Source organism: Nematostella vectensis, chromosome 7 (genome assembly GCF_932526225.1).
Source record: "Nematostella vectensis chromosome 7, jaNemVect1.1, whole genome shotgun sequence".
Classification (NCBI taxonomy): Eukaryota; Metazoa; Cnidaria; class Anthozoa; order Actiniaria; family Edwardsiidae; genus Nematostella; species Nematostella vectensis.
The window spans coordinates 14,860,550-14,878,814 of NC_064040.1; the positions used below are offsets into that span (position 1 = coordinate 14,860,550).

Sequence of the window (18,265 nt, forward strand, 5' to 3'; positions counted from 1 at the left end):
CCTTAATCTAAACTTCCTAAGGCGCCATCTCATTTCGCTTGGAAAAGCCGGCTTGTGCGCGTTGCGCGCAAAATTAAAAGCGCGTGAAAAGAAAAGAAAATGACAGTTATCCACGTGTGCAAAATGTTTGGCTGAAAGGTAACGTTGGGGATCCTATATGCGATAACTATTAATTTTTCTGCACTCCTATTAATTCAAGAAATGGCCTGCAGTCGTCAGGTCATTAATCCAGTATCGCGTCCGATAGTGGTCACCACCCATGGAGGTTATCTTTGTCTGCGTGTGATAACCTTCGAGGTCGGGCCATTATCACTCCGTATGTGAGCTAATTTAGGATCAGATAATAAAAAAACTCACTCCTTGAGATAATTATTAACATATTTCTGCATTTCATTGCGCCGTTTTATTGGGGCTCAAGCAAATTGCAACAGCCACGCCCATGTTTGGGTAGTTTATTTATTTATTGCGATCATTTTTTTTTTTTTGGCTTCTTTGTAGTATCGAAACTAATCTAACATAAGCGGGACTCACAAGTCCGGCAGACTGACTGCGTGAACTAAGATTACATGTAGTAGTCTGCAGCCGACCGTTAATATCCGCTAGAGGCATGTTGACAGCTTTTATGTGTCAGATAAGGCAATCGATCGAGATAACAGTAAAGTAAGAAGCAATAAAGCATTGGTTGCAGCTTGGGTGGTCTGTCGGGCTATAAAGTGCGCGGCTATAAAATAGCACCCAGAATTATCGGAATACTTGTGGCGTCTCATCCTTTTTTTTTAAGAGGGCACTATATCACCGCAGCACACCAATCTTGGGCCTCATTTCTCTCCAGGCTCGTGATAATTCATCCCAGACACGGCCTCTGCTGATGGAGCGGAGGGCTGGGTACGGGGTGATGTGTACATGGGCGGTGGGGAAGGGAGGTCACTATGCTGGAGTCGGGGAGACTGGGAACCGGGTAGATGAGCGAGTGAGTGTGAAGAGGGCTCCCTGTGGATGGGCACAGGAAAAGTGCAGCCTCCTGCCGTGTTATAGATCACAACCTTAAAAAATAGAAAGGGAATGTTATTACACATAAATCACCACCTTTTGCGTAAGGGAAATACACAGTATGAGACATGAACAAACACATCGCCAAACAAGCTTCACTACTACTAGGGACTACTTGCAAGGTATCAGGACAGGCGCGGATCCAGAAAAGAATTTTACCTGTTAGAGGTAAATGGCGCGCTGCACGCTGTACTGACATTAGAGAGCTTAAGCAAGTCAACACGAACGGCTCAGTAACGACGTTGCTACGCTGGTTGCGTTGAGCGCGCGCATATACAAAACACGTAATTCGTCATTCACAAGCTTTCCTGAAGTAAAAGAAACAAAAAATATGCGTTTCAAGTTACCCAAGATTGACTCTAAGTTAATCTCAGCCTTTTCGGGTTATGATATTTCCCATATTTTGTAAAAACGAAGATTCAGCGAAGTCAAGCCAACCTTTTTTAAAGCCAAAGTTTTCAATTTTCACTACCTCAGCGCGCTGCAAACACCGGTTGCAAACGCTCGCGCACGCACTGAAAATCTTATTTCTAAGTAGCGCGCGCTGTATCAGAATTTTAAAATACTTTTTCAATTTCCATCATGACATGGCGGATATCGCTCCTTTGAAGTGTAAATACCACGAAACACTATTGGAATTTGTTTTTAAACTTCATTTCAATTTCATCATGTGAGATATCAGTGTGTGTGAGCAGGCCAAATGTGCACACACGGGCTTTGTTTCACTTCCGTTTCTGCGTTTTCTAAAATAAGCTTTTTTTTGTCGCCAAATTATTTCAAAACGCAATATTTTTTCTTTATTCCTTTTTATTAAAATCTCCTTCATATAGTCAAGCATGGATTTAGCGTTAATCTAACAGAAACCAAAATTATATCAAATAATGATTTCAGGACCTTTGAAAAATCATAAAAAAAACAATTACTCAATAATTTCTAAAACGCATGTTTGGCTTAATGCACTCATCCCTCAAAATTTATAAAACTTATTCAATATTTGTTTTCGAGCAATTTTACTTGAAATATTTGCTTTTATCTGTATCTATGACGTCTATGACTATCTGTCACGGGGTAACGTCATCATAATAGTCAGCACACTTTTGTTGGTCAACTTGGCAAATATCAGACCCTTATGACTTTCTACAAGGCTTTTATGCTATATTCAATTTTCTTTAGCAACAGATGTCAGTACACCCTTAATTAACAAAATGAAGACATGTATCAAGTATAATCATTTAGACCTGTTTACCTAAACAGGTGTAAAAAAACGTCTGCATCCGTGACTACTAGCACACTGCCCCACACAAGCTGTACCCAGGGACCACCTGCACAGTGAACCATGCATTAACAGACTGCACCACACAAGCTGTACCTAGGGACCACCTGCACAGTGAGCCACGCATTAACAGATTCCACCACACAAGCTGTACCCAGGGACCACCTGCACAGTGAACCACGCATTAACACACTGCACCACACAAGCTGTACCCAGGGACCACCTGCACAGTGAGCCATGCACTAACACACTGCACCACACAAGCTGTACCTAGGGACCATCTGCACAGTGAGACATGCACTAACACACTGCACCACACAAGCTGTACCTAGGGACCACCTGCACAGTGAGCCATGTACTAACACACTGCCCCACACAAGCTGTACCCAGGGACCACCTGCACAGTGAGCCATGTACTAACACACTGCACCACACAAGCTGTACCTAGGGACCGCCTGCACAGTGAGCCATGCACTGACACACTGCATCACACAAGCTGTACCTAGGGACTACCTGCACGGTGAGCCATGCACTGACACACTGCACCACACAAGCTGTACCTAGGGACCACCTGCACAGTGAGCCATGCAATAACACACTGCACAACACAAGCTGTACCTAGGGACCACCTGTACAGTGAGCCATGCACTAACAAACTGCACCACACAAGCTGTACCTAGGGACCACCTGCACAGTGAGCCATGTACTAACACACTGCCCCACACAAGCTGTACCCAGGGACCACCTGCACAGTGAGCCATGTACTAACACACTGCACCACACAAGCTGTACCTAGGGACCACCTGCACAGTGAGCCATGCACTAACACACTGCTCCACACAAGCTGTACCTAGGGACCACCTTCACAGTGAGCCATGTACTAACAGACTGCACCACACAAGCTGTACCTAGGGACCACCTGCACAGTGAGCCATGTACTAACACACTGCACCACACAAGCTGTACCTAGGGACTACCTGCACGGTGAGCCATGCACTGACACACTGCACCACACAAGCTGTACCTAGGGACCACCTGCACAGTGAGCCATGCACTAACACACTGCTCCACACAAGCTGTACCTAGGGACCACCTTCACAGTGAGCCATGTACTAACACACTCCACTCTACTAACATACCAAAGGGCAACCTGCACAGGGGAGGGGAAGGGGGTTTCCATAAAAAGGGATAACGCTTTGGGTGTGGACCATAGCAAATCATACCCTTAAAAGATAGTACATTAGGTGTGGTCGAGGCAAATTTCTGACCAAAAACAAAGACAATTTCTGACGATGCTGTCATCTTGTCTTCAAGTCCTGTTGTTATTGGATAGGATAAATACGTTGTCGTGAGACCCCAGGGATAGCAGAATCGGAGGAATCTTTGAAACTCCAAAGGGGTAGCAGGTGGTATGAATCTTATACCATAAACGATTGGACGATAACCCCCATCTACTCTATCCCGGGAAACCTGATCAATGAGCCAGGCATCTAACTGCCCTAAAACCTGGCATACAAGCCGCCATTTACTTATTCGTCGCGCGGCACACATAGCGAGAAATTAACTCAGGCTACCACGCGCATATATCAACACGGTTGTGTTTCTCTGCGCCTACCTGAGGGACGGTTAACTGGTTCTGGCTGGATCTAACTTGAATGGGCCCTTGTGGAGCTGTGGCCCTGTGTACCTGTGACCACAACTGTCCGTTATTATCCCTGGCTCGTGATTCAGCTCGCTCTCGCGCAACCTCCCTCTCACCTCTTCGACATCGACTTTTGCACAGACTGGATGCATGGTAGCAAATACCTAAACCGTAATGTCATGCATTAATTATTTTTAGGAGAGTAAAGGGTGGGGTTTCAGTCGCTGGTGGCTCTCTAGGTAACCCCCGAGTGCTGTGGACGAAAAAGTCTCGAGCACCCCCCCCCCCCTCCATTTGTCGCTAAAAAGCGGTCGTTCGTATTGAAGAATAGCCAAATCCTAGATATTTTAAATCATGTTTCAATGTATAAAAAAGACATTCCCCTCAGCAAATCCTCGCTATGCACCTGCGTAAGTTTTTTTTTTCTTTTTTTTTTAGCGTTTCGCCTTTTAGTACCCTTTTTGCTTTCCTGTTTCAATCAGTGACACGCCCCGTTCAAGGCGTGTTGTCTAGTTTCCATAATAAGGCGGTTATTATTTTTCGAATTTCAACCACTTCCCATTTCGTTCGGCGATAGACCAATGAAGGACCCCGCGCGCCCGAAAACACATCAGCCTCCCTCCCTTCTCCCCCCCTCCCCTTCACCTCCTGAATATACACACACCACATCCTTGATCTTTACATGACGGCTCACCTGTCAGTATGATCGTGAGTAAGATGGTGCACGAGAGAATGATGGCGATGCGTTCTGCTGGAGAGAGGGTATCCAACCAGAAGGTCTCCTCCACTCGCTGCACGGTGGGCGGTGGATTGTGGTAGGTGACATTTGTCTGATAAACTAATGGGCAAACGGTCGTCATACAAATGAGGTTCATGATAATACCATGATGGTTGAAAGGGAAAAACGATGCTGATGGTACAATGATGATGATGATAGACGCTGAGATGCTAACAGCTGAGACTTGCTGCTGCTGATGATAATGATGATGACGATGAGATTATCAATCGAGCTCTCACCTACTTTAGTGTAGCCGCTAATTCGCGAAAAAAATCCTCTTCTAGAGTATATCTACTATCCTCTCGTAGATTATGTTTTTCTCAAATCAGTAGGGGTAAAGATGGTTAATCTGAAACTTGTCGAGGCGCCGGGACCCGCGTTTTTTTCAGAATCCGAGCAGAGACTTTTGTCGAATTCCGGTCCGGTCCGAGCGCGAACTTTTTTTTTTCGCGAGCTTGTTTTCCGATAACTTGCTCGAGTTATGTCATAAACATCAGTCGAAAAAAAGAATAAGTAGAGTTACTATACAATCTTGCTACAGTATGTAAAGTTTCTGTTTGGAGCGGAAAGACTCAAGGCACGAGACTCGAAAAAACAAGGGGTAACCCGTAGCATGGTAACAACATAAAGCAGATCGCGTCTAACAAAATCAGATACTCCGAGATCGCGGTTAAAAATCCGAGACTCAGAGACCGTGGTAGAAAACATAACAAGGCTCTGAGACCATTAAATGTTTTTTTAAAAAAAACGAGACTTGCGTAAAAAACGCCGAGATTCAAAGACTGCGAAATTTTTTGCGAGACTTTCGAAATTTCGAGGTACCCATTGCTACCCCCTCAGTGGCTACATATGGGCTAACTCTCACCCACCACTTCTAGTCCTTCTCACTCACGACGACCCCACCCACCCCTCCCTTTCCCTCAATAATACAACACCTACAACACCCACAGTCAAACCACAATAGATGATACTATGAATATAAACAAGGTTATCGTGACCCTGCTACCTTTGCAGAACTGGTGGTTTTCTTCCTACGTTTTCATTAATATCTACATTTCTTAAAGCGTTTTTAATTAACGGTGTACTAGGACATTGCACCACTCAAAAGGCATAACGATGTCAAAAGTTTATCTTGTTAGCCACATACCACAAGGACGCGCAGAAATGGATGCAATCGAACCAAGATTAGTGCGGATCATCGTTATTGTCTTCAGTATAAAAAGATTTCAAACTGAAATGCACAGAATTCTCTCTCCTTGTATCCATTAACCGTTTTAGGGGGGGGGGGGGGGGTATTATTATGGAGAATAGATTTTAAAACGCGCATTCAAAACAACCACGATAAGCCCTCTGGTGTTGCGAATTTATAAACACGATAGATAAAGCCCTTTTGCTCTCCGTTCTTATCTCCATCTGGATATAAAAAGGAAAAGAATGGGTCTTACCTATGAATCCATAAGCTGGATCTGTCGTGGGCTTTGGTTCCATTTACTTAATAAAGACTCGATGGAACTGTTGCAAACGATTTGATGATGCCTTTAACGATTTACATAAATACTTTTAACAAAGATCTCGACTTACTGATTGTATCTACAGACAAATTGCATCTTAAACTCTAATTTCGCGCACTATCTAAAATAAACAAACGCCACTTGGGACTATCAAAATATTATCGGGCTCCCTGTGGTATCATGAGCCGTCTGTTACAAGTCAGTGAGTTTGTGTTTCAAAACAAAATGGCGGATGAAGCATGTTCGAAGGAAGTAAGAAAGTTAACCATATTTGCCTCTACGGGAGAAGTTCTAGTTTGGGATGCAGACACGGTGTTAAAACTCAGGAGTAAATATAGAATTATAGGCTCTCTAATTGGTTCACTTCCTAGAAAACCGAGACAAAATGTATTCTTGTCCCTTCCTCTCGTTTTGTCCGAAAATGAAACGACGCTTCTACTAGAGAAAAAAGTTGTAGAACTTAAACAAAGCGACTCGGCACCTCCTTTGCCATCAGAAGACAAGGTTAAGAGGCTTGATTTTTTGAGAGAAGAGAGCATGCATGAACAAGCTAGGATGTTCTTGGAAGAAAGAGAAGAGAAAAAACAAGAGCTTTCTGAAGTGATTGAAGAGGGGAGAAAACGAAAAAGAAATCGAAGGAAAAAAGGAAACGGGAACGTCTCAAATATGACAGAAAAGGTAACAAGACTAGATGGTGAATGCAATAATACAACGAGAAACCATATTCTACACTCGTGTAAAAAGAATCAAGAAGAAATTACTTTTTCGGAAACCTCAAGCTGTTTGAACGAGCCACAAGCAATGGAGTTATATAATTCTACAAATGAACCATCTGTTTGTGATCCACAACTTGTTGAAGCTGATTTAGCAACGACCAATGGAGATGAAACTTTTAAAAGGCTGCAAGGGACTGTGGTTCACATACCAACAAAATCACCACATGCAATAACAGGGTGTTACCCGTTCGCCAAATGGAGTTATCCAAACACAGAGAATGAGCATTTGAGATACAGCATATTCAAGAACTTGTGGGAGAGAGGGTTATATATAACTTCTGGGTGCAAGTTTGGAGGTGATTTCTTAGCCTACCCTGGGGATCCTGTTAAGTTCCATTCATTTTATATTGTTGTTGTTGTACCCTATGATAAGAGGACTGGCATGCTGGATGTTGTATCAATGGGTAGACTTGGTGCGACTGTTAAAAAGACTGCAGTCTTTGCGAGCATGGATTCTGGGGGAAATGTGGTTTATATGTCTGTAAAGTGGAGTGGTATTAGCTAGTCTTGAAATGCAGGAAGTTGTCAGGCATTTTACTTGACATTTCATGTTGAAGCGAAATAAAAAAATCAGAACCTTACTCAGGACAGAAAGGCTTGGAATATACATCTAATTTAATAAAAGCTGTCAGTTCAGATGGCGCATTGTAAATGCATTTCTAAGACCAAAAGAAACTATGGAATTCAATAATGAAAAAACATGTATAAATGGTACAATAATCCATTAACAGGCATAAATGTATGGTTCTGGCATGGCTGGAGCTTATTCATGACCTTTGTCCTTACAAATAATTTATACCAATAAGCACCTTTCGGTCGTAGATCTTCCATTCGCCGTTTGCACTTACAGCAATGTTTTTCTTAGGTGTATACCCTGTTTAAAATAAATAGTTTAAAATATGTACTGTCTAGAAGGTAAACAATGTTAGCCTATCCCCCTAAGAATAAAATAAGTAAAACAAAAATGGGCAATATTTGAGCTATTAATTCTAGTTTGAAATTTCAGCATTATAAGGGTGTTTTTTATGGAGAGCAATATTAGAATTTCATTGCAAATGGAATATGATAAAATTTAAAAATATTGCACTTTTATTGCCATTGGAATCTAATACAAGTTAGCTAGTCTGTCTATTAAAGATACACATACTTTACTTTAGATTATTGCACACGTTTTTTCTCCTTGAAAAATCATTTTTATATTGTTAATTGTGCATATTACTGCATTGATTTTCACTAAAATCTGTTAATGTTATGAAGTGCAGCAGTGTTTTAAAAAATAGTTTTGCTTGTTTTTTTTCCATGCATTGTAAATAGTTCAAAGGGAGGAATATTAACAAAATAAAATTCAAGAAAAACATTGTTGAATATGTCCTAGTGAGCAATTGTTCATTTTAAATTTTACTGTTGCATGTGCAATGATCTAAACACTCCCATGCCTTCCAATGATAAGGCTTTGCATATTTTAGCTGTCATTAGATTGGCATGTTCACTAAAGCAGAACAATAAAAAAAATATGCCCTCTGTTGTTTTGGTGTCTGTGTCCACTGGCAGAATCCCCTTTCTTCCAGGGGGCACTTTTAAGTTAAAACTATTGACATGATGGGGGGGGGGGGGGGGGAGGGTCCAACAAGGCCTAAACTTTTACATCTAAAAAAATAGGAAGACCACCACCTCCCCTAAAAAACACTGACCCTGAATTCCATATCTAAGAAAACCAGGACTTTTCCAAGTACCAATTTTACAACAGTGATTTGAAATGTGTTCTAAATACACATACATCACCCCCCCCCCCCCCCCTTCACTTACAAACAAACAACTATGTCACCTAACCCTAATCCAGAGTGGAAAGTCAAATACATACTCTCTGTCATTATCAATGCTACCAAGGACTGGAAGAAGTGAAGCTGGAACAAACGTGGGCCATCTGTTTTTTTTTATATTAAATCTGCATTTAATACAATGAGCTTTAATCGGTTTGTTTACTGAATTTTTCAACATTCTGTAAACAGTTGCCACTATGACAATGACTTTATGATCTCCAGCCTAGTCTCGGATTATTATAGGTTTCCTGTGCTTAGTAAGAGTTGTGACGTCACAGATAGCCAAAGTCCCCGGCCCTACGCTACATCACGGTTCATCTTGCACAGGAAGCCCGATAACAGCGTCTGGGAACAGGCTGGTACGGATGTATCTGTTAGATCTGCTTATTTTCTTACTGTTTGGATTGTCTTATTAAAGCTTTTTAAAAGCGTCTTATCAATAGTGTATTACTGTTCTTAGTGCTTGCGTGCCACAAAGGCAGCATAGGTTTTGATGAGCCACCATCCGTTCTTGTAGGGACGCCAGCCCATGTGCATGTAAAACCTGTCTTGAACTTGGGTATGCCTCCATTTAAAGCACTTCCACTTCCAAAACACCTTGATGCAGCGACGCCACTTCCTGTACCTGCGCTTGTACTTCGTTGCCACAGCAAGGTGCCGACCCTTGCCTTTTTTCTTCGTGTGGAACGCCATTACCGCTGGAAGGCCCTTCTTGATGGCATTAGCCGCCTTGTGTTTGATCCAAGGCCGTGGCCAGCCAAGATTATAAGAGAGCTTTTTCCAATATTTGGAGATGTAGGCTTCGTAACCCTGTCTGGCTCGGTACCAAGGTTGGATTTTTCCCATACCTTTTGCGTTGGTCAAACCCAAGCCCTTCTTGCAATAGGTTCTTACTTGTTTTCGGATGGCTTCAATGTATTTTCGTACAGTCCAAGTGACCTTTTTAGGTGCTACGCACTTCGGAGAGCCCCAAACACCGTTGTGGCAGCGGTAAAGCTCTTTGCTGAAGTGGTACTTGGGAGAGATGTGAGCTAACCTGAAAAAAAATCGTAATTCGAAAAGACAATGTATAACAAATGTATTTAGCCGTAACCATAATAGGCGCCAAAAATGTTGTACCAGGAAACTTTAAAGAGTAAAGAAATCGTGTCTTATAAAATTTGAGCCTGCCAGATAACTTCGACATCCCACAACCTATATCTTAAAACTAGCCCGATAATTATTTTGGTACAAATGTTTGGTCGACGATATGAATGCATTGCAAATGATGATGTTGTGTGGGAAATACACCAGTATTGTTACCGAATTCCGCTTCAGATCTTACCGATCATAATAGCCAAATACTGATGCCCAAGCAACCGGGCCACACCCTGTAAGACAACCTCCGCAACATTTGGTCTGCCAGTAATTAGGAAATTCCCGCTCTCTCGGTACGGAGTATGTTTTCCATCTCGACCACGGCTTGTATTGTCTCTTGAAAAGTCCCCGTCGTTGTAACGTCTTTGACTTAATCTTCTCTTTTGTTTTCTCCTTTGTCTTCTTCTTCGTCTTATTCTTACTCCAGTCCTCTTTCTCTTCAAGTTCATCTTCATCCTCTTTTTCATCTTTATCATCATCTTCATCTTCATCGGCGCTTGTGATTTCGTCTTCAGGGACGCTGTAATGGCTTGGATGGACAGGCTGGTCGTCGTCAGGCTCTTCATAATCAACAACAACAACAACAACAATATAACTTTATTTATACCACACACAGAAATTACAGTAAGAAAATAAATAATAATTACAGATTTTGGGTATTGGCTGCCTAGAAGTAACTAAAAAGCTAATCTGGCTAGGCAGCACAAAAAAGTTCAATTAAATGGAGCGTATAGCAAGGACGTACAAGGCACGAATACAAAATACATGAAAGCAGCAGCAAAATAAAATGCAATAAAACAAAAAAACTAGATAGAGGCTAATAATTTTCAAGGATTGAGGTCTTTATTGCAGCCTTGAAGCTAGGCAAACGCATGGTTTTGGTAGGTTCTTTGATGTTATTCCAAATTGAGGCACCTTTAAAACGAATATTAAACTTTCCATAATTAGTTCGAGGTAAAGGGAGGCAGTACGATGATTTAGAAGCCAGTCTTGTATTATATTTGTGCCTTGAAGCAACCGTAGTAAAAAAAGAATCAAAAGGAGTTGGAAGTAGATTCAAATTAAATTTGTACATAAATATTGTATTTAAGTAATAGATTAGATCAGGAGCTTTCAAGATATTTAGTTTTCTAAAGATAGGAGAAGTATGTTCAATGTAAGATGAGAAAGTTATGATTCTAACAGCTTTCTTCTGTAAAATAAAAAGAGGCTTGATTGTTGATTCATATGTGTTGCCCCAAATAATAGCACCATAAGTAAGAAATGGATAAATTAGAGAATAATATAGCTGAGTGAGAATTGTTGGTGATACATAGTAACGCAGCTTTGCTATTATTCCGACACCTCTGGAGATTTTCTTACTTAACTGGTTAATGTGCTCCTTCCAGTTAAGAAAGGAGTCAATAACTACACCAAGATATTTGATATTATTTTTTTGTTTAATGGTATTATTATTGATTGATAAAGAAATAGAACTAGCCAGCCTCTTTTGTGCTGGTCGAAAAATGACAAAATTAGTTTTACTGATGTTCAAAGCCAATTTATTTGCACAAAGCCAACGATTTATATTATACAGATCTGTGTTTACTTTGGTCTCTAAGGATGTCAATGAAGAATCGGCACAAAATAAATTGGCATCATCAGCAAATAAATGAAAGTCAAATAAGTTGGAGCAGTTATTAAAATCATTAATGTACAGAAGAAAGAGAAGGGGACCAAGTACTGAACCTTGAGGCACTCCACATGTTATTGGTAGTGGTGCAGATGACACATTACCAATAGAAACAAACTGTTGCCTGTTTGATAAGTAGGAAACAAACCATTCATAAGCTATGCCACGGATGCCGTATGAATAAAGTTTTGCTAATAATATTTTATGATCAACAGTATCAAAAGCTTTGCTAAAATCAAGAAATATGCCACAAGAGTATTGACCACCCTCAATTGATCTTTGGATTTTATCGGTAATAAGCAGAAGAGCATGTTCTGTAGAATGATTGGCTCGAAAGCCAAATTGATTTTTGTACAAAATATCGTATTTGTCTAGAAATTTTATGACTCTGTTATACATTAACCTTTCAAGTAACTGATTAAAAATAGATAATAATGATATTGGTCTAAAATTAGAAGTGTCAAAATGAGAGCCTGATTTGTAAATAGGTATGACACGTGCAATTTTGAAGGCATCAGGTACAATGCCAGAAGAAAAGGACAGATTGTATAATATCTCCAGAGGCCTTGAAATAATAGAGCTTAGTATTTTAAGAACTGTAATTGGAAGGCTAGAAGAACCACAAGCTTTACCTGATTTAATTCCTAAGATTATACTTCTAATTTCCTCTGTAGATGTGGGAGCTAGAAGAAAGCTGTTAGAATTAGCTGTTGGAAGAAATTCTGAAAATAAAGTGTTTACTTTTGGAATATTGTTGCTGATATTTCTGCCAACATTAGCAAAGAAGTAATTGAACTCATTTGCTATCTCATTTACATTGGTTAAAACCTTATTAGAAGATACAATTTTTGAAGGTGTGAAATGAGCCTTAGGCTTTAGCACGACAATTTCTTTTATCCCTTTCCAGATATTTTTTATGTTAGATTTGTTAAAATTAAAGTACTTTTCATAGTATTTTCTCTTACTTATTGCAATTAAATGGTTCAATTTATTTCTATAGATTTTGTATTTTTCAAAATGATATTGATTTCTAGATTTAATAAACTTCCTCTTGATCTGAGACTTTCTTTAAGATGATGTCGTACTTTTCATTTAGAAAGTCAAGAGACGCCTGTAATGGCGCCAGTTTCTTGTCGAGTAGTTCTTCCAAAACCTCTCTTGTTAAAGCCATGGCCACAAAAAAATAAAGAACAAATAGACACATACGACAACACTAAATATTTGAATTACATATATGAACTTAATGCACATGAAAGTGCAAACAACGACTTCAAAACGCGGAGCTAAAGCTAGGCACGTCCAACCACGCCGCTGTCATAATCAATGTCATAATCGCCATCATCTTCATCACTAGAGGGTGTACTTTCTTCTTCGATAATTTGACGAAGCAGGTCCTTTCTCTTCTCTTCAGAAATAGTGTATTCGGCTGGTTCTACCGGAGGGTTTTTTTCGATTTCCTCGAATTCTTCGTTATCGTTTGTGGTAGACGCCTTGTCTTGGTCGTCATCGTTTGTGGTCGACGCCTTGTCTTCGTCGTCATCGTTTGTGGTTGGCACCTTGTCTTCGTTGACGGTTTGGCTCTGTGACGCTTCTTCTTTGCTCTGAAAATCCATGTGAGGAGTTCCGTCCAGTACATTGTCTTCGTCCAGAAATCTTTCGTCTTCATCATTCACAGCTTGCTTGTCTTCTCGAAGTTTCAGGAGTTCGCCATCTTGTTGATCAAATTGGTTTTCTGCACTTGGTAGCCGACTTTCTGGAGCTACTGTCGCGGCGTACGCCAGCAAAAGAAGAAAAACAGCCTTTCTTTTGCACATTATCTGTAAAAAAGCACAAAAACATGATGTGGTGAACAACTATCCTTCCTTGAAAGAGTTGTTCGAACTCTTACCTTCAATGCTGCCAAACTCCTGTTGCTTCTCTTTAGGCCCGCTTCGCCACTCTTTTCCTTAGATCAGAGCTCGTAGATCGGTATTTATATCCTACGATTTGTGTTATTTAAAGCTCCTACAAGTAATAATTTTAGAATCAATCATGAGGCTGTTTTCGATAATATTGTGAGTCCCATGGACCGTAGGCAAGAGGAATTTTTCAAAAACCGATTAACCCTGTTAATGATTTAACCCTTTTGAGGGTGTTTATCGCAAGTTAGATATAAATACAATAAAATATTGCATCGAACGTCTGACGCTTATAATGATACTTGCCATTTAAATAGGAAGGTGGATCCAGAAAATTCTTTTATATAAACCAAACGAATTAACTCGTGGTAAATCGAATATTTTCTTTTTGAGCCAGGTGTTCAAGTGTTCAATCTCAGCAGTTTTTTTAATGCGTCTATACAAGCGAACTAGTTTATCGTTGAAAGCAAATTTATTTGCCGCTATAATCTCTATATTGGCAAATATGGAAAAGCCTCTCCTTTTTGAGGGAAGATGAAAGCCTGTCATGCAAGAAAGGTGGGGAGGGGGGTTAAAGCAGTTAAGCATGTGCAGCCGTTATTAGTTATTAGTTCTCTAGTTTAACAAATGTGGTAATAAAGTAATCTTTCATAAAATAATAATTGTTAAGTTTCTTTTGTTGTGAATATTTTGCAAAATCCTGCGAAAAAACTCCTTTTTAATATTTGAGAAGCGAAGAAAGCTATAGGCCTTTTTTCAGTGTATTGAATAATACCCTAGACGCAAGGTGTAAAGTGTTGGCAATGAGTTGCCCTTGGTATTTTTAGATGGCCAGCCCCTAAACTTACTACTTAGGGTACTTCGGCACATGCGTCATATACAAGACTCCTTGTATTGCTTGCGCGCTTGCGGGTTATTGCGCTCAGACTAATGGAATGGCAAAACGCACGTATTTAATCTGAAAATTATGTCTCTATATTGGCTGCTTTGTGTGCTTTAACAAGCGTGCCCTGGAACATGTAGGTAGTTTTGTTTGGGCTTTAGCGAGCTTGCCTTTAACATATCGGTAGTTCTGTCTTTACTGCGCTCCTAAATCGACCCCCTACAGTTTTTCCTACTTGATCTATTAATTGAGCTTTAAAATTGTGATCTGTGTTTTTTGTCAGTGTAGATCAACTACTACAAGACAGTCTTGAGAAACAATAGAGGCAAGAGAGCATGGATGTCTTTAAATGTCTTTTCCCTGATGTGAGTTTCTCTCAATTGGCATTAACCAACAAATGTCACTAGGAATTAGATGTCATTTTATTCAGCTCCGCATTTCGTTGAAAAACAACAGCAAATGATCCTTTGAAAACAGGCAAATAAATCAACAGAGTTTTGACGTTTATGCTCCAAGCTCCCTGATGTTGTTTTGCTGTAGTTTCGGGCGTTAGCCCTTCGTCATAGTACTACCTTGAAAAGAGGTCGAAGAACACAACGCATTGATATGGTTACCCTCCATCATGGAGCTTCTAAAAATAATCATGTGTTTAGGTGTCTGACATTGTTTACTTCATAATTGTACCTATGAATTGGCTTGTAGGACACGCGTAGTTGGTTTGGTTACGAGAATCCATAGAATCTATATCTATATTTGATATGATACACCAAAAACTGGAAATCGACTCTGCCAAAAGAGAGTCGATTTCCAGTTTTTGGTGTATTGTATTCATTGTTCTGGTACGATATCGCGACAGTTTGGGCTTTTTGATTGTATTTATATTTGATATGATATATATCGGTTTTACCCCTCAGATGATGGCTCAGATTTATATAATTCTCAAGTGATTTTAAAAGTCCTTTATCCAGCTCTATCTGTTTATCCATCAGTTCTGGTAAAAGGTTGATCCAGGATTTGCAGAAGTCAAAGCGTACCCAGGATTGGCTGGGGGAGGGGGGGGGGTGCGCAGTCATAGGTACCATAGGCAACTTGCGTACCCCCCTCCCCACCCCCATATACGCGCCTGAACTTTTAATTTTTTTTAAGTTTTTGTCTTTTTGTCTTAGGCTAAGTTCAAACGTCGTGTTATCCATGAGCCGTAATCAATGCAAGTGCATGCAAATGAATCGGGTCGATTGTTTCATCTTCATTTGTATGCATTTGCATCGAATAAATCTCATGGATAATACGACGTTTGAACTTAGCCTTAGATTGAATTAAAACTATCTGCGTGCTATCTGGCCGTTTTGGCGGTCACGGCATTATCTGAAAAGACAGCTGAGCTAGGCAAAACCACCTTATCTACCGACGAACTTGAAGACACCTCAACTTTTTAAATCCGGCCCAGAACCTGATAATCTGGAATTCCCGAACCCATAAAAGTTACTGATGCCCTTGAAGAAATTCAATTTTTCAAAATGTTCTAGATACCGATAGCCATTCCTGAACGTTCTGAGGTCGTAAAAGATACTGAAGAGCTTTGTCACTTATTGTCCTGAAGATGAGGCCCAAAATGTTCGACCTTATGTCGTAAGCCATGGTCGGCATGGAGAGAGTGGTCAATTCCTGGAAAGAAGGATTTTCCAAACTATAGAGAGTTTATAAACAGTGCCTCAGGATGTTTGGTGGGATGCGGACCACTTGCGTGGGCCATGGTCTTCGGCTACTACGATCGTCTGGCGCACATCGCTCCCTCGTATAGCTACATCAAGCATCTTTTGCACTGCGACAAGGGTATTTCTGGGTCACCTAAGTGAAAGGTCATTATTTATCGATTTATCTAAGTTGAATTTTTTCAACATTTTTCAGACATACCCAATAAAGCTGCGGCGGAGCTGGCCTTAAACACCACCAAGCCAGGAGAAACGTTGATTTCGAGCCCGTTTTTCAGGAGTGTAATTAATATTGTATAGGGGGTCTGGGGGCATGCTCCCCTGTAAAAAAATACCATTTTCAAATACGAAATGCTAATTATTGTTAAAACCTAAATATAAAAACGGGATCCTTCCCAACTGAAATATTATTTCAATAACGTTTTCATACCACCAATCTGAAAAGTTAGTAGGGGGGGTGTTACGCCGCAAAATGTAATAACTAACGCAAAATGTAATCTTAACGCAAATTTAATAACTTCCAACGCAAAATGTAATAAATGCACAACCAACGCTCCCACGCCGCTAGTAGCCCCTCACTTTGCTCAATAGATCAAACCGTAAACACCCCAAATCCAAGCTTTTAAGATATACACTCCACATCACACCGGTATGTCCACCCTTCTTTTCACACACACCATATATACTACACCCTATTACACTACTTATATTCTCTCCCCTTCCCGCTACGTACACTATTCCGCACACTTATTTACCGTTCAGTTTACCTCATTACAGCCACTAGCCAGTACTATCACGTGCACCATTTCGCTCACTACACCCTTCACCCACATATTTTAGCCTCTATTCATTTGTTCTCTTTACCTCATTCCCCCTGCGCGCTACTTTTTACTTTTTAGATTATCATGCTCTCGGCCAACATCTAGCACCTCAAGGTTTGACCATTACATACAACGCACTTAACTACAGGCGATCGTCTGGCGCACATCGCTCCCTCGTATAGCTACATCAAGCATCTTTTGCACTGCGACAAGGGTATTTCTGGGTCACCTAAGGCAAAGGTCATTATTTATCGGTTTATCTACGTTCTGGTTCAAAAAGATCGATCCTCCCCCAATCTAAAGCACAAAAATGGTGAACCTCCCCCAAAAAGGAGACCAAACATAAGGCCCTTCCCCAGAACAAAAAAAGGACTGAAAAAAATTATGTGTGGGGGGAGAGGGGGGACTGACTTAGACATTCCCATAAAGGGGCGGCGAAGCTTAAACACCACCAAGCCAGGAGAAACGTTGAAATGAAATGTTATTTTAAAATGTGTTCTAAATACACATACAGCACCCCCCTTTACTTACACACAAACAACTATGTCACCTAACCCTAATCCAGAGTGGAAAGTCAAATACATACTCTCTGTCATTATCAATGCTACCAAGGACTGGAAGAAGTGAAGCTGGAACAAACGTGGGCCATCTGTTTTTTTTATTGAATCTGCATTTAATACAATGAGCTTTAATCGGTTTGTTTACTGAATTTTTCAACATTCTGTAAACAGTTGCCACTATGACAATGACTTTATGATCTCCAGCCTAGTCTCGGATTGTTATAGGTTTCCTGTGCTTAGCAAGAGTTGTGACGTCACAGATAGCCAAAGTCCCCGGCCCTACGCTACATCACGGTTCATCTTGCACAGGAAGCCCGATAACAGCGTCTGGGAACAGGCTGGGACGGATGTATCTGTTAGATCTGCTTATTTTCACACTGTTTGGATTGTCTTATTAAAGCTTTTTAAAAGCGTCTTATCAACAGTGTATTACTGTTCTTAGTGCTTGCGTGCCACAAAGGCAGCATAGGTTTTGATGAGCCACCATCCGTTCTTGTAGGTACCCCAGCCCATGTGCATGTAGAACCTGTCTTGAACTTGTGTATGCCTCCGTTTGAAGCACCTCCACTTCCAAAACACCTTGATGCAGCGACGCCACTTCCTGTACCTGCGCTTGTACTTCGTTGCCACAGCAAGGTGCCGACCCTTGCCTTTTTTCTTCGTGTGGAACGCCATTACCGCTGGAAGGCCCTTCTTGATGGCATTAGCCGCCTTGTGTTTGATCCAAGGCCG

At 40.8% G+C, this 18,265-nt stretch overlaps 3 protein-coding genes across 3 annotated transcripts; 1 reads left to right on the forward strand and 2 right to left on the reverse strand.

Annotated features, from left to right (window-relative positions):
* Positions 1-442: 442 nt before the first annotated feature.
* Positions 443-6,274, reverse strand: LOC116610623. The gene is made up of 4 exons (XM_032371342.2): positions 6,189-6,274; positions 4,660-4,803; positions 3,939-4,129; positions 443-1,043 (listed from the first exon to the last, which is right to left on the reverse strand). Exons 1-4 carry the CDS (start codon positions 6,229-6,231, stop codon positions 819-821), a joined length of 603 nt encoding a protein of 200 aa, XP_032227233.1. The 5' UTR covers positions 6,232-6,274; the 3' UTR covers positions 443-818.
* Positions 6,275-6,453: 179 nt separating this feature from the next.
* Positions 6,454-8,551, forward strand: LOC5503045 (tRNA-splicing endonuclease subunit Sen34). The gene has a single exon (XM_032371344.2). The coding sequence runs from the start codon at positions 6,480-6,482 to the stop codon at positions 7,533-7,535; it is 1,056 nt and encodes a 351-aa protein (XP_032227235.1). The 5' UTR covers positions 6,454-6,479; the 3' UTR covers positions 7,536-8,551.
* A 395-nt stretch (positions 8,552-8,946) lies between these two features.
* LOC116610625 lies at positions 8,947-13,633 on the reverse strand. Its single transcript, XM_048730257.1, has 4 exons — positions 13,548-13,633; positions 12,994-13,476; positions 10,175-10,557; positions 8,947-9,886 (listed from the first exon to the last, which is right to left on the reverse strand). Exons 2-4 carry the CDS (start codon positions 13,471-13,473, stop codon positions 9,307-9,309), a joined length of 1,443 nt encoding a protein of 480 aa, XP_048586214.1. The 5' UTR covers positions 13,474-13,476; positions 13,548-13,633; the 3' UTR covers positions 8,947-9,306.
* Positions 13,634-18,265: the final 4,632 nt, after the last annotated feature.

What these genes read in the sequence shown, in the direction of transcription:
- LOC116610623 (XM_032371342.2), bottom strand. Translation starts at nt 6,231, where the DNA reads ATGGAACCAAAGCCCACGACAGATCCAGCTTATGGATTCATAG. An exon ending in TCCAGCTTATGGATTCATAG is followed by an intron (nt 4,804 to 6,188) that starts GTAAGACCCATT and finishes TTTGCCCATTAG; the next exon opens with TTTATCAGACAAATGTCACC. An exon ending in ACCAGTTAACCGTCCCTCAG is followed by an intron (nt 1,044 to 3,938) that starts GTAGGCGCAGAG and finishes CTATTTTTTAAG; the next exon opens with GTTGTGATCTATAACACGGC.
- LOC5503045 (XM_032371344.2), top strand. Translation starts at nt 6,480, where the DNA reads ATGGCGGATGAAGCATGTTCGAAGGAAGTAAGAAAGTTAACCATATTT.
- LOC116610625 (XM_048730257.1), bottom strand. Translation starts at nt 13,473, where the DNA reads ATGTGCAAAAGAAAGGCTGTTTTTCTTCTTTTGCTGGCGTACGCCGCG. An exon ending in CTAGTGATGAAGATGATGGC is followed by an intron (nt 10,558 to 12,993) that starts GATTATGACATT and finishes GTTGTTGTTGTT; the next exon opens with GATTATGAAGAGCCTGACGA. An exon ending in GTATTTGGCTATTATGATCG is followed by an intron (nt 9,887 to 10,174) that starts GTAAGATCTGAA and finishes ATTTTTTTTCAG; the next exon opens with GTTAGCTCACATCTCTCCCA.